This window comes from Neoarius graeffei, chromosome 7, assembly GCF_027579695.1.
Source record: "Neoarius graeffei isolate fNeoGra1 chromosome 7, fNeoGra1.pri, whole genome shotgun sequence".
Taxonomy (NCBI): domain Eukaryota; kingdom Metazoa; phylum Chordata; class Actinopteri; order Siluriformes; family Ariidae; genus Neoarius; species Neoarius graeffei.
This window is the reverse complement of record NC_083575.1, coordinates 95,947,018-95,963,391: the sequence shown is the minus strand read 5'-3', so window position 1 is coordinate 95,963,391 and position 16,374 is coordinate 95,947,018. Positions and strand designations below refer to the sequence as shown.

Below are 16,374 nucleotides of genomic sequence, written 5' to 3'. Positions count from 1 at the left end.
AACAGCAGCGCCAAACGCACCTGGCAACAGGTGAAAATGAAATATAAAAACATCATTCATAATGGGGTGTGCGCGCGCGTGCAGGCAAGCATTCATTTGCCTTTTATTTATTCAAGTTTTATCTGTTTGCCTAATAGTTCAAATTGTTTTGTATATAGTTTATAATGTTGTGTGATATTAATGATAATATTGTGGGAAAACTACTTTGCACGGACGTTCATTTAATTTATTCTATCGTCATTTTGTTTGTTCTGTTTTTGTGTATTTTATTTATTTATTTGTTTGTCTAGTTGTATCTATTTTTCTAATAATATATTTTTTGCATTAATAGTTTGTTTTTTCCTATTAAAATAATCTTGTGTTCTTGTTATAACTTTGTCTATTTATCTGACTGTTTAGTTGTATCTATTTTTGTTACAATTTCAATATTTTTAATATAGAAAGTTTGTTTTTTTCTATTAAAATGTTCTTGTGTGATAACTAGTTCTTGTGTTATATTTATTGTAGTTGTATCTATTTTGTATCTCAGACTTAAATATTTTTGTAAAACAAGTGTTTTTCTATAAAATATTACTGCGTTCTTGATAACTATGTTCTTGAGTGGTTTTTTTTTTTACAGAAAAGCCGTTCTGCATGGACATTCATTGAAGCCCTCATTGTTTTTTAATGGTTATTTATGAGCGTTTAGGGGTTACAATAATGTAAGTCTAGGTTGCTTTATATAAAAGGTATGTCCAGAAATATTGATGTCACTGTCTAAGCAGAGGGATTTGGCTTCTTTAGACGCTGTCTTCTTAAAACTGAATAAATATTTAAAAAGAGCCAAATGAGCCAGTCTTTGGAACGGCTCTTTTCAAAGAACGGATCACAAAGATGTGGATCCCATCAAAGAGCCATAAATCCCATCTCTAATCTGCGCTCTGATATCGCACGGGTCATCCAGGTACGCTGGCATTGTCTCTAGAGGAAATGTCGGTGGAGAGGTGGTGTTTAAAAAGGGTGTGGTTAATCGGAAACCTCGGGTTAACCAAGAACATAACCTGAGACGAGCAGGTTTGAGATGCAGCGTAAGTTGCCATGGCAGCATACCTCAGTTTGAACATAGCCAACTTTCGTAGTATGGGTTAATCGGGAAGTTACGCTGCACGTGATCAAGTTACTCTCGAAGTTACCCTGGTAAGCCAGAAAACCCGCTTCGTAGTACAGGGCCCTGGAGGGTGTTTTTGACTTGGCTCAATGTTGTCAAGAGGTTTTTATTCACTAGGGTAAGAATTCTTTCATGATGTACCACAGATGCTATGGTCTTCTGGGCCTTTTGGTGTTCCTGAGCTCACCAATGAGTTCTTTCTAATTAAGAATGTACCAGATAGTTGATTTGGCCACACCTCATGTATTTGCCATCTCTTTGATGTTTGTTTTGATTTTTCAGCTTAATGATGGCTTACTTCACTGTCAATCCCAGCTCTTTGGACTTATTTTTAAGACATATCACATGAAAGAGAGAGTGCTGTAATATTGAGTAAGTCAGTGTTTCTCAACCACTGGGCCGCAGCCCGTTAGTGGGCCGTGATTTTTTTTTTTCTTCCCCCCAAGTTGAAACTAATTTTTACTCATGGTAGGTACAATTGCTGGATTGCATCCGACGTCACATCCGCCTCATTAAGTTACGGTCACACTGCAGCTCACGATGTTTTGTGACGGGTTATCAATGAAAATGAGGCATTTTGGTAGCGATGCTTGTCGATATACACGCGAGTTAAAAGTTGTGGTCACACAGCAGGCGAACACTTGACTGTCACACCTTTGCGTGCTCGAGTCTGACGCAGCTCGAGTGGCCACGTCCACTCACGGAGCATGTGCGCGCTCTTGGGACCCAGTCGTTATGGGAAACACCTGATGCTGATTTGAGCGCAATCAGAACATGCAGATATGGACACTTTTCACAGAGGCTTTGCGAAATATTGTCATTATCACGGTCATGTTTGTTCCAAGCCATGTTTATAACACTGTTTAAATACTCTGCTTTATGGTTCTGCTTTCTGTTTTGCTTTCATTTTTATACATATCACGCCTGCTAATAAACACTCTTCCAGCACTTAGCTCCGTCTCCCGCCATCTATCTTGTAGTGTTCTGATCCCCAGATCTATAACCCAGCCACATATAAAAAGTCATTCTCCTCCATGCTCTTCCAGGTTTTCATCTGTGTCCCCGTGTAGAACGATGTCTGCAGCACCAGGTAGTTTGAGATGTCAGGGAACTCAACAGATGGATCATTTTCCAACTCATAGGAAAAATCCTTCTTTTCTGACTAGACGTGTAGCACCGAGTTGTCTATAATCCATGCACAATGAGATTGAGTGGAATAACCGACACCCAATTATTTTTGTTTAGTGACTGAAAGCTACTGAATTTGAAATCACAGACTTCCAAATTTATTATTTTTTTTAAACTAGAACAATTAATGATGAATGAATGAACCCTTTATTATCACTGTACCAGTGAAATTGACCATCAACCTATCCTTACAGAGGGGGAACTGGACAGGAAGACAGGGATAAAAGAAAAAGAAACAGTAGTAACATGAGGAAAGATGAGGAAAAAAAAAAGAACACCCCCCCCACACACACACACACTATGCTCCTATCAGGAGTACAGTGTGGGAGCATTTAAAAACCTCCGCCCAAGCACACAATAACACAAGTACACTTTAAAACACGGGACTTGAGGGGGGGAAAGGGGGGGCAATCAGGGGTGGGGGGTAAGGGGGTAGGAGGGGAGGGGGTAGAGGTAACCCAGCGCAAGCAAGCAGCTGTCCGCTCCTGCAGCCATGAGGGCGCTGGTCACGCACCCGCTTGTCATACTGGGGTGAAAAACGGTGACCGCGGAAAATTACGGAAGGAATGCGAAGAATGCGAGAGTGTCTCCCAGCAGTGACCTTCTGGGGGAAATGTTTCCCCAGCAACGGCCTTGATCGAGGCCGGTGCTGTTTAGGGAGCCGAATGTTGATAAGATAGAGATTGTTTGGTCTTTACACATCCAGACCACTCGTCCATATCTGTCCATTCTGTTCAATTCAATTTGGTCTCCAAAATACTTATTCCTTGCAAAGCCAAAAGCGTCTCCAAGATGACAACCATGTTGTGGTTCAAGTTCTAATAGCCACAGTCTGAGTGCCGATAGCTTTGCCCACCGCTTCAATCATATTGGGCAGCTTTATGGGGCTTTGAACAGCTGTCACCTTTGTCTGATTTCCTCGATATACCAGGGCAATGCCTAATCCAATCAGCAAAAGTCTGGTAATCATGGTTCCGAATAGGTAGATATCTTCAATGTCCTCCACAGACGTTCCGGCAGGACAGGCGGGTTCCCCCAAACCCAGGCTTCTCGTCGAGAAAACTGTCAATTTCGTTAGGAGACCAGTTTATCAAATCCATGCTTTTTTAGTTTAGAAATTCAATGCGGAGAGTCTCTCAAAAAAAACAAGATACTTGAAAAAAAAAAAGCATAGGCAGACGAGACGAAACAGAGCACAAGCAGGGAAAAAAAAAGGAGAGGAGAGCAGAGAAATGTGACCGCCTTCCGTGAGAGCACGGAGAGAAAAAAAATGAATTTATCTCCACGTGACCCTAAATTCTCCGCTATTTTTTCCTGCTTCACCATGACCCAATACAAGATACTACATCATGCATCACGTGGTGGGCTTTCCCCGTTCACACAAGGCATTGTGGGATACAAATTTGAAACAGGAGAGAAAAACGGAGGACGCGAGTGTGCGAATGAAACGTGAAAGAGCGACTACAGTAACGGAAAGAAAGCGAGAAGAAAAGACGTTATGTTCTATACGAAGGAAAGGAAACGCAGGACCAAACTAATAAATATGGGCGCTCAGCGAGCACCTCGGTGTGATCAGCTGTTCGTTTAGCGACAGAATGATGGAACTGTCAGTGCACGCTCAAAGGGAAACCTGTAGATGGCAGTAATGCAACACTGTGGATGCCAGTTGCTGTAAAACCCAAAAGAAGGTGGTCAACCTGTGCATGCGCACACGGACTTCCTCTGTCTGCTTGACTGCGCCAAGCAAGCAATTTCATACACATTATTTGCTTTAATCCCCTCAAATTAAATAACTTCCCAGCCACAGAATGGCCTGATATTTTGTGAGATATTACAGAAATAAACATATCACAATCACCACATTTCAGACGGAACTAAATTTCACCGATTTTATGAAATCGAAAGGCCATCTAGCTTTAAATAAAACACTGTATGGAGTCTTTTGATACTAAAAAAAAAAAAAAAAAAAAGCAGCATGAAAAAATTGCTACATTTAGCTCTGAACCCAAAATCTTTCACAAGGAGAGAAAAGTCAGTAACGGAATGATGCCAGAAAAAAATGAATTCATTTTTTAAAATTTAAACCAAGATTTCTCTGAAGCGACGTTGCTGTAATTGGGGTTGTGATGATTTTTAAATCTGGTTTTCGGTACATTTCGCCTTGGAGTCCAGACTTCAGCAACATGACTGAGCTGACGGGTTAAGGCCATCTTAATCATTCCATCATTTTGGCCTCTCCGCTGAAGAACTGCTCATATCCGTCCGTTATCTATAGCGCTTATCCATCAGGGTCGCGAGGGACGCTGGAGCCGATCCCATCTGACTTTGGGTGAGACACACTTTCAAATTATCATTACCATTTTTTTTCTACTTTCAGCCAAAAATTTGAATGTCAGGTGGTGTTTTTTTTTTTTTTTAAAACAATTGTGTGAAAATTTTCATTTTCTTCTGTAATAAATGCTAACTGAACACTGTACACTTGTTGAACATTCAGTGTTGGATATTATTTCATGTTAGTGAACTCAAAATACTCTCCAATGAAAACCTTTGCAGAAAGTGAGAGCAGCCTGCGAGCGCAGTCACGAGCTTGTGAAATAGAGAGGAGTGGGCGGGGCTGGCAGGTGGTATCATTTATTATCCTACAGGTAGGACAGGTTTAATCCAGAGCCTGGATTACTGTCTGGATGGAGTTTCACATGTCCTCCACATGTCCATGTAGGTTTCCTTCAGGTTCTCCGGTTTCCTCCCAGAGGCACATACACGTGTGAGCGAGCATGAGAGAGACATCCTGTCATTTGAAGCCGGTCCACTCAATTGATCAGTGCTGTGATTGTTCAGGAATTGAGTGACACCTCACACATTGTGTAGATTACTGAATCAGTTTTATTTTATTCATGAGTCAATAAATCAAAAAAATCACCCAAATCTGAAAAATATCGAAAAACACCCATCACTTATAAACCCTAATGTACAAATCTAGGCTTTTAAAAATCACTGCAGGCTTCAAAACCTTGCTTCATCAAGTGTTCAGAAGCTAAGCTTCAAATAAAGTAATGAGCATTTCTACTGTTTTAATGCAACTATACAACTAAAAAGGTGACGTGGTGCAAAGCATTTTACATCTCTCACACAATCCATAGAAGAAAAAAAAAACCCAAAAAAACAATCGTCCAGAACTGTTCACGCTAGCAGATGACGATGAGTCAAGTTTGTCGACAAAGTGTGGGCGTGGCTCACTTTTAGGCTTTTAAACACAAATCAATCACCGCAACACACTTTTCTGAGACACTGTAGACATTTGATCTAAAACACAGTTCATGTTAACATTTTCTACGGAACCTTTTTAATAATTTGAATTTATGAAAATTAGGTTAAAAAAAGTCATTCATTTTCTCTTTTCTTTGCTGGCGGTTGGTTGGTTGGTAAAGCGCCTCTCGCCCATCATTAGCTGGGATAGGCTCCAGCTTGCCTGCGACCCTGTAGGACAGGATAAGCAGCTACAGATAATGGATGGATGGATGGAAAAGCTATCCATCAATCAGATCTCTATCTTTACGTGTAGCATAAAGTATCCTGATGTGATATTTTAGTCACATCAGCACTCCTACAGGTAGGAACTCGAGTTGTGATTGGGGAACTGAAGACACGTTGGACCGCTCGCGTGATCTACTGGATTCGTCTCAGGAATCAGGTGAAATCACAGAAAATGAGCATTTACACCATTAAACAGTGTGCTTAATCTCTTGGATTATCATTACCATTTGTAAATGTGTTGACACTTTTGTAAGCCTGTATAATGTTTTCAGGCAAAAAAAAAAAGAAATCCTGAAGTGTTAATTTTTCAGTGGCTTCTGCCACTGATGCCAAATATACAGTTGTCTAATGATAGCCAAGTTGAACATGCATCAGTGAACTCAAAACGTTCTCCGTAAATAGCGAGAGTGGCCTGCGAGTGCAGTCAAGATGGAAAGGAGTGGGCGGGGCTTACAGGCATCGTCATCGAGTTAAAGACACCTGAGCAAATGATTGACGTACGAACCTAGAATGAATCGGCTCAGGTCCTGTTTTATTGTGAAGAAAAAGTAATTTGTGCGTGATAACGCGTCCCAGCGCGCACTGGTAAAATAATCAGACCTCACAGGATATCATGGCAGTGTAATAGTGTCCAGATGATTACATCATTTTAATCTCAGAACCCCATCACAAGCCTTCACTTTGCTCCAGATGTGTGTAGTGTAATCTGTTCAATCTCTCTTCGAGTCCCCGTTTATTTTATTAGCATTAGTTTGGGTTAAAACCCAGTCTGTTTCTCCACCGGGTTTAAAGTGAAAGCTCGTGCCCTCCACTTTCCTCCAGGCCACGTTTTAGCATCTAATACAACTGTTCTAGGATTCTACAATCTGCGTTTTCGTATTAATAGTGTCACCACTACCTGAGAAACGTACACAAGTTTGCTACTAGGGATGCATCGATCTTAAACGATACACCTTATTCTACACATCAGCAAGGAACCGAAACGGACCACACACACACGTGAAGTCAGCGAGACAGCGTCCCCTCCTCCTCTGCAGACCAAACAGGTTCAGCATGGACTCCAGAATAAAGCACAACTTTATGTTCTACACATGAACCATCGAGAGCATCCTGGCTGGAGAGATCACAACCAATACAGGAGAAGCTCTGAGCAGGACCACATCATCAGGTCCAAACACTCAGAGGAGCAGTGTGACGACCTGAAGGATCATCGACCCCAGCCACAGACTATTCCAATCCCCCAGGAGGTACCGGAGAATCCAGTCCAGAACCAGCAGACTCAAACCTTCATACTGAACTCCATCACTTTCTACTTCCCCACATTAGATATTTTAACTTATTGCTAGTATTATCGGATCTATACAGGAGGGAGAAGGTTAAATCTCACTGCAACGCTGATCCGGACGTGATGATCCGGAAGTCTTGAATCTAAAATGCGAAACCTACTTGGTATTTTATTCAGTCGGAGGGTGAGGAATATTTTATTATTTCGCTCTGTGTATGATGGCTGTCTCAGTGTGCTCCTGATATTGAAAGAGGATTTCCCCCCCAGTAGAGCGCCAGATTTGGGGGGATTTTGGGAATCATTGTAAGATGCTGTAGTTCCTCATGATGTTTTCAAACAGCACAGTTTGTGCAATTTCCTGTCATGTGTTCATGAGTGTAATAACATCCAGAAGAATTACATCATGAAGTATGATCACATGAAGCAGATAACGGTACCGGACTTTTTTTTATTTAAAGGAGAAAATAGGCACAGTATGGGACCGATACCTGATACCAGCGTCAGTATCGATGCATCCCTAGTTGCGATTGTGAAAGAAGCTGGTTTTGATGAAGTCCTGTACCAAATGTGAGCTCTGTCATTGAGTCTGTAATTAATACTTTACTCTGAGTGCAATGCACCATGATTCAGTCTCTGAGGTAAATCCAGTTTTTTTTCCCCCCTGTGGAAAAAAAACAAACAAAAACCATACTGGGGTGGGTTTCCCAAACGCCTCTTAACATTAAGAGCATCAGAGAGAGAGAGAGAGAGAGAGAGAGAGAGAGAGAGAGTGTGTCATTGTGACGCTCGCTCTACCATTTAACGATGCTTTTGGGAAACCCACCCCTGGTTAGTTGAGGTATGTCTTTGGTTTAGGCCATGCAAAATTAAACAGCTTGATCCTGCTTAAACAAAAAGGAAAGGAAGAGAGGGGAAAAAGGAAAGACCCCCCCACCACACACACACACACACACACACACACACACACCACCTGTTGAATAGGCATGTGTAATAATCCATTATAATAAATAATTTCACTCGCACTGATTATCGAGAGATTCGGACTATTTCTCGATAATCCCCTCGAGCGACTCGGCAAAATGGCGTCCAATCGCTTCGTCACCGTAAGTGAGGAAGAATTACAGATGATGAAAGAAAAGGCTGTTCCTAAAAGCACTAAAGATGCTCCGAAGTTTGGTCTTCAAATATTCAAAGGGAAGCTGGGGTTGGGATTTATTTTATCGATTTCAAAACAAAACTATTTTATGTGACTCGGCGTCGACCAGTGACGCGAGTCTGTACCTCAGAGTTATTACACTTACATGAAGATTGAACATTTTTTTTTTGTAATAAATCACTTGTGCATTTATACTAAAATAATTCTCTGCCTCAGTGAATAATCGGTGAATTATTTAATTTACTTAATGGTTGGCTAAAATGCTCTAATCCTGAACAGCACTATAAAACCGGTACACAGCGTGATCAGGATCATGGAGTTAATTGAGCCACTTAAATATTTTTCAACCCCCCCGTCTGCAATGATACTAGCTCGCTAACGTCAACTCTGTAGCTACGCCTTCAGTTTTATTGCTATAGAAACATCTCTTGTCGGTCAATAACTCAAAGCTGTTTAACTTTGCATGGCATTACATTCAGATAAAAGGTACACTTTATATACACACACACACACACACACACACACACACGTTTGCTGCACCTCTCCACAGTTACAGGTGGGGGGAGGGAGGTCAGTGCAGCAGAGCAGCTGTTCATCAGCGGGTCTCCATCCTACGTCTTTTTGGAGGAAAGGTCCACAGCTTTCATGATAACACTGGCGCGAGACGTGGAGGTGGTGCTGAGGTCAAAGGTGAGGGCAGGGAGAAAGGGGCGCCAGGGCTCCATGTCGTAGCTGATCATGGGAGAGTCCTCTCGGCTGCACGTCACCCAAAAGTTCCTCTTTTCTGAGATGAATGAGTGCGTTTTCTCCAGAAGGCTAGGCGCTATCCTGAGCACAGAGGAGCAAGACTGCCTCGAACTGACAGACAGGTCCTGAGGCTTGGGGGGGGGGGGGGGGGGGGGGAGGAAGGGGAAGAAATGAATACACACTTTAGCTTTCAGTCAGTCAGTCAGTCATGTCTACTCTGAGAACCATTTTAAATGTTTTATTAGTTATTAAAAACGTGTGTTAAACATCTGCTGTAATAATAATATTAAAGTTCAATTTATATAGCGCCTTTCACAAACCCAAGGACGCTTTACACAAGAGTTACCACCAAAAAAAAATTAAAAAAAATAGGAAGAATAGTGTGAGGCAAAGAGAAAAGTTTTCAAGTTAGCTTTGAAGGAAGAGAGAGTGGAACAGTCACGAAGTGATTGCGGTAACGAGTTCCAAAGTTTAGGAGCAGCAACATTGAATGATCTGCCACCCATAGATTCCAGTTTAAAACGTGGAACAGTCAGAAGTCCACAGACAGAAGATCTGAGGGAGCGCGAGGGACAGTACAAATGAATTAGCTCACAGAGATAGGAAGGGGCGAAACCATGAAGAGCTTTGTAGGTTCATCTCATCTCATCTGTAGCCGCTTTATCCTTCTACAGGGTCGCAGGCAAGCTGGAGCCTATCCCAGCTGACTACGGGCGAAAGGCGGGGTACACCCTGGACAAGTCGCCAGGTCATCACAGGGCTGACACATAGACACAGACAACCATTCACACTCACATTCACACCTACGCTCAATTTAGAGTCACCAGTTAACCTAACCTGCATGTCTTTGGACTGTGGGGGAAACCGGAGCACCCGGAGGAAACCCACGCGGACACGGGGAGAACATGCAAACTCCGCACAGAAAGGCCCTCGCCGGCCACGGGGCTCGAACCCAGGACCTTCTTGCTGTGAGGCGACAGCGCTAACCACTACACCACCGTGCTGCCCTGGCTTTATAGGTTAAAAGCAGGATTTTGTATTTAATCCGAGAGATAACTGGCAACCAATGCAGTTGCTGTAAAACAGGAGTGATGTGAGCAGTGCGCTTGGTGAGTGTGAGGACTCTTGCTGCTGAGTTTTGGATAGACTGCAGGCGATTGAGCAATGTGGCAGGGAGACCATAAAAAAGGAGAACTGCAATAGTCAAGACGAGAAAAAAATAAATGCATTGACCAACATATTGGCATCAGTTTCCAAGAGAAAAGGGCGGAGACGTGCAATATTGTGGAGGTGAAAGAAAGCATTCTTAGTAATTAGTTTAAGATGGGGTTCAAACGTAAGGGTGGAGTCAAAGAGAACTCCAAGGTTTTTTCTATAACTTGGGAAGGACTAATAGACACACCATCAACATCAATAGTAAAACTGGAGAAATTCTGAACCTGTCTTTTGGTACCTACTAATAGAGCCTCCGTTTTGCCAGCATTAAGTTTAAGGCAGTTCTTATGCAGCCATTGCTTAAGGTCAGTGATGCAAGTCCTTAGCAGCTGAACAGAGGCTATGGAAGGGGTGATAGTGATGTAGATTTGAATATCATCAGCATAACAATGAAAGTTAAGGCCATGGTTACAAATAATCTGGCCTATAGGAGAAACATAGAATATAAAAAGAAGGGGACCAAGGACAGAACCCTGAGGCACACCTTGAGCAACAGTAGCAGTTTTATGAACACCAATAGAAATAAACTGTTGCCTGTTTGCTAGATATGACTGAAACCAGGCTAAAGCTAAGCCAGTAATACCAAAAGAAGATAGTCTGGAAATGAGTCTGTCATGATGTACGGTGTCAAAGGCAGCTGTGAGGTCCAAGAGAACAAGGACATTGAGATGATCAGCATCAGTTGAGAGCAGGAGGTCATTAACAACTCTTAAGAGAGCAGATTCAGTGCTATGCATATTGCGAAAGCCTGACTGAAAGGGTTCATAGAGATTATTACGAGCAAGGAAAGTATGAAGCTGAGAGGCTACAACTCGTTCCATTACTTTAGCTAGGAAAGGGAGATTTAAAATGGGTCTGTAATTGGACAGTGAAAGAGAATCTCGACCAGGTTTCTTTAGTATTGGTGTAACTGAAGCAAATTTGAGGGAGATGGGAACAGTGCCTAAAGCAAAACACTGATTAATCATATGAGCAATATAAGGGGAGATAGCAGATACACGGGATTTAAGAAGTGCAGTGGGTGCCGGGTCCAACAGACATGAGGAGGAGGAGGACTGAGTCATGATTTCTGATACTTTAAGAATCAACAGGAGAGAAAGCAGAGAGACAGCAGTCAGCTTTATGAGGAAGAGCTACTAGCGGAACAGAAGAATGAATTTCAGAATGAAAGTGTTGGTAAATACTGGCAATTTTATCCTTGAAAAAATCCAAAAAAGCCTGACACTGAGCAGGGGAGCTGGGAGTGGTCGAGGAAGGAGGCTGAAGAAGTTTATTTATTGTATTAAACAGAGTTTTGGGTCTGTAGTTGCCACTCTTAATGATGTTAGCATAGTAGGAGGATCGAGCAGCATTAAGAGCATCCTTATACTTTATGATGTGTTCAGAGAAGAGTGAAAGATGAATAGTGAGGCCAGTTTTCTTATAAAGGTGCTCTAGCCGCCTTCCCTTGGCCTTCATGGCCCTAAGCTCAGAGATGAACCAAGGAGAGGCGCGATTTGCGGAGACCTGTCTAGTTTTAAGGGGAGCGAAAGTGTTAAGTGTGTTAGATATAGTATTATTGTAAATAGAAACCATATCATCAGGAGAGGAAACCTCAGCAAATTTACAAAAAGAAGAGAGGAGAGAGGCAGAGAAAGAATGCACATCAACAGAAGGTAGGTTATGGAAAGAGACAGTAGAATGCAGAGGAAGTTTAGAAGAAGGCACACTGAGACAACACTCAATCAACCTGATCAGTAAAACCTCCATCAGAACCCGATACAGATACAATTTTTACACCAGTAGAGCAAAGCAAGTCAAGTATATGACCAGGATTATGTGTGGGAAAGTCAACATGCTGAGTTCAACCAAAACATTCAAGAGCTCATCAGTCAGGGAGCAACTAGCGTCAACATGAAGATTCAAGTCACCCAGAAGAATGAGATGAGGCTACAGTTAGCAGTTCATTCAGTTCAGACAGAAAAAAAAAAAAAATGATGATTTGGGAAGTCGATAGATTAAGATCAGCAACATCGGTGTGGGCGTGGAGGTTTTCAAAGCCAGATATTCACAGGATGTAACATCATGAAAAACAATCTCTAAGTTTCAAACCACATCGGAAAACTGCAGCTAGACCTCCAGCCTGCCCTGTGAGACGGGGCTTTGAAATATACGTGTATCCAGATGGTGAAGACATATTTAAATGTAGATAGTCCTCAGCCTGTTGCCATGTTTCCACCAGCAGAAGTATGTCCAGGGTCTTTTGGATAATTAGGTCATTAATGAGTGACGCTTTGTTGGTGATGGAGCGGGAGTTTAAAAGGCCAATCTTCGCAGGAAACACAGGTAACAACCCAGAGACAGCAGAACATTGCAGTTTCCCAAGTGAGCGAAGAACACTGTGATTAACTCCATGAGCGTTCTTGTTGACCTTGGCAATCCGATTGCGAGTCCATATGATGGGTACGGAAGACTCCGAAGCATAATGAGCAGTCGGAGAGCGGTGAATATACCGAGGGTGGCGTGCGATTCCAATAGAGCGGCACAGATTAAATGCCGCGTAATCCAAGCGGTGCCGCGCACTAAGGCTTTTTAATTCCTCCGGCGAGTAGGTGTAAAACATGGGTAAAAGCCCGGGCCACAAAACCAATACAAAATCTTGGTGTTTTCATTGATAGCGAGCTCAACTTTGACAGTCACATGAAAGCAATCACTAAATCGTCATTTTATCACCTAAAAAACATTTCCAAACTAAGAGGACTTATGTCAAAAAAATGATTTGGGAAAAACTTATCCATGCCTTCATCTCTAGTAGGGTTGATTACTGCAATGGCCTTTTCACAGGCCTGCCAAAAAAGACCACCAAACGACTTCAGCTGGTTCAAAATGCAGCGGCTAGGGTTCTCACACGAACAAAAAGAACAGAGCACATTACTCCAATTCTAAGGTCCCTTCACTGGCTTCCAGTAAGCTACAGAATTTACCTTAAAGTATTGCTGCTGGTGTACAAATCTCTAAATGGTACAGGGCCCAATTACCTCTCTGATATGTTGCAGCGGCCTAACCCAATCAGATCTACCAGATCGCAGCAGAAAAATTTACTGGTAAAACCAGTTGTTAAAGTGTGGTGAAGCAGCTTTTAGCTCCTATGCCGTACAGCTATGGAACCAACTGCCAGAGGACATTAAAAATGCTCCTGCTGTTGGCAGCTTCAAATCTAGATTAAAGACCAAGCTGTTCTCAGATGCTTTCTGCGAACTGATTAATATCATCTTTACATGTTTTAAACTTTACTTAACTTTTACTCCATTTTATTCTGCTGTTTTTACTGAACTTTCTCTCTTCTTCCCCCTTTATTTTATGTAATTTTATTTTCTATTGTTTACTGTTTTGCCTTTACCTCTGTAAAGCACATTGAACTGCCACTGTGGATGAAACGCGCTATAGAAATAAACTTGCCTTGCCCAGACCCACAGTCACGATCCAAAAACAGATGGACAGACGCAGTCCAATGTAAGGTGCAAAGCCACCTAGCCTTAGCCTGGCAAGCCGGACTAAATGTGCATGTTTAGTCTGGCCTCGCTCGTAGACATTTCCGAAGGGTGTGGGAGGAACAACCCGCTGTCTTTCAAACTGTCTCTGTGCGTATAGGCCAACGCTCTGACCAATCAGCGCAACAGTGACTGTGACGTAGTCAGAGCGACAGAAAGCAGTGGGGGAGACCTTGAAATAAATAATTTTTCAAAATGCGTATTAATTAATAAACAGGTTCTAGATATTAAGAAGTTTGGAGATAATGACCACAAGTTTGGAGTCTGTACCACATACTTAACATGCACTTATTTTTTTCAAGTGTTTTTCAAGGGTTTGCTTAAACTGTTTTTGAGAGTTTTTATTTAGTGGCGTTTGGTGAAATAATTTGCCTTAAATTTAAAATAACGGGAAAATAAGAAACAATCAAAAAGTAATGTTTCAAAGCTGTTTATTAATTCTTCGTACTGCACAAACTAGCCCCATCCTTTTGGCTACGAGCGGAGCCAGCTGGTAGATCAGACTTTTGCCATAGCTGGTCGGCAAAACAGCGAAAACGTCCTTCTTGAAAAGGAATGAGCGGAGAGCCTCTTCCTGCTCATGTTTCAACCAAAACTCCAAGTCTAATTCTTCTAAAACTGATTCCAAAGCGGAGTCAAACGCGCGCTGTTCACTAGCCGTAGCCATCTTTCCTGTTGTGCTTTCTCCAGCGTCGCGCAGCTTTGTCGTCACTCCTGCAAAAGCCTGCCCAAAGAATCCAAACAAAAACCTTGCGTTGTGATTGGCGGGCACGATTTGATGCCCGGGGTGTTTTGTTGATATGGTGCGAGGCTAGACCCACTCGCAGGCAAAAAATATTTTTGGCCGCTAGGCGGGTGGGTCTAGTTTACTAGGCTAACCTAGCATAACACCGCTCATAAACGTAGCCAAAACACCAGCGGTTCCACACCCAGAGTACAGTGCAGGAAGCAATTTGACTAACCAGCACATAAAACAGACAACAGCGTAGCGAAAGGTGGAAACTCACTCACCACTGCTGAAGTCAAGCGGGTGGAAAGAAAGCGGGGGCTCGCAGGCGGGTTAGCTACAGGTGACTGCAAAAAGCCGGTGTCAAAACCAAGCAAGAAGTGTCCGAAAGTAACCAAAAATAAAAATGGATAATACATTGCCAAAAAAAAATCAGAAGCACAGTTAAAGAAAACAAAAAAAAAGAAAGAAAGAAAACGCCGGGGAGAAGAGGCAGCAAACTCGTGCACTACGTACTCTCAACCGGAAACACTAAAGTTAGTGATGCACTCACTAACTGGATAGATAGCTGGTTTTTCCAGAGCAAACCATGCTGTAAAGGTGCCTTTCACATTTTACCCCTCAATAATAATTCAGTCCAATTAATCCCAGCTGATGAGCGCTCCTACAGGTCATCATTTGTCGTTTTCACACTTCAAGCATTTAATAAGCTCATTAATGACTCACTGCGTGAGGAAAAACTTCAACTGTGCACTGCACGGCTGTGAATGCTCGATCCAGCGGTTGGTTATTCTACAGCGACATGTTATTTTACAGTTCTTCACATAAACATCAGCAGCTGTGCAACAGTCCAGCAAAATAATGTTAAACACGGCGGTGATCTTCATCCACTCAGACACGACCACGTTTCAGCGTAGCAGCGTGGAAGAGTGTAACTGCACCGCGGCTCGATTTTTAATTCTGTTTTTAATGCCTGGTTTTGAACAACACATGGTGAGACTCTGAAATTAAAAGTGGGGAAACAACCAAACTGAAAATACAGCTGCATAGAGTCGCTCACAAGAACGACAAACAGCTTTAAACTTAAACAGAAAAAAAAAATTACAAATTTAAACAAAAACCCCTAAAAGCCTCCAAACTAAAACTACAAAAATATCTTTACTATAAAACACCTACAACTAAAAATCTCTCTAGACACTGAAACTTAAAAAAAAAAACAAAAAAAAAACCCCACACTAGACAGAACTCGACACCAACGGCGTCGATGGGGACGCCTCCGCCCGGTAGACCACACGCCTTATGAAGTTGTGATTTGGGGATGGACATTTGACCTCACAGTAATCTTGACCTGGTGAAATTACTTGCATCAGCCTTGGAGATGGTGTTCATGAGGTTTTCGGACAGACATTTGACCTCACAGTGACCTTGACCTTAGACCTTTTGATCTCAAAATCTAAATCAGTTCATGTTTGTCCCAAAGTGCACAAATAGTGAAAGTTTGGTGAAATGCCTTTCATTAACCTTTGAGATATCGCGTTCACAAGGTTTCGGGACGCACGCACGCACGGACGGACGGACAACCCGAGAACATAATGCCTCCTGCACCTTACGGTGGCGGAGGCATAAAAAACCCCCACACCCGTCTAAACCTCAAACACAATGAAAAACTAAAACCTTAAAAATAAGACACTAAAAAATAGAACACATTTAAAATAAAAACAGCAAAAAAGCTAAAATCTCTAAACATAAAAATAAAAAAAAAATCTAAAATGGGTTGGCACAGTGGTGTAGTGGTTAGCGCTGTCGCCTCACAGCAAGAAGGTCCGGGTTCGAGCCCCGTGGCCG

The 16,374-nt window shown here is 42.3% G+C and overlaps 1 protein-coding gene across 2 annotated transcripts in view; it reads right to left on the bottom strand.

Annotated features, from left to right (window-relative positions):
* Positions 1 to 7,582: 7,582 nt before the first annotated feature.
* Positions 7,583 to 16,374, bottom strand: part of irf2a (interferon regulatory factor 2a) — a 38,561-nt gene continuing 29,769 nt past the window's right edge. For both annotated transcript variants that reach the window (XM_060926591.1, XM_060926590.1), the window contains exon 9: positions 7,583 to 9,188. In XM_060926591.1, the coding sequence (XP_060782574.1) occupies positions 8,922 to 9,188 (267 nt within the window). In that variant the 3' untranslated portion in view covers positions 7,583 to 8,921. The remainder of the gene's footprint in view (positions 9,189 to 16,374) is intronic.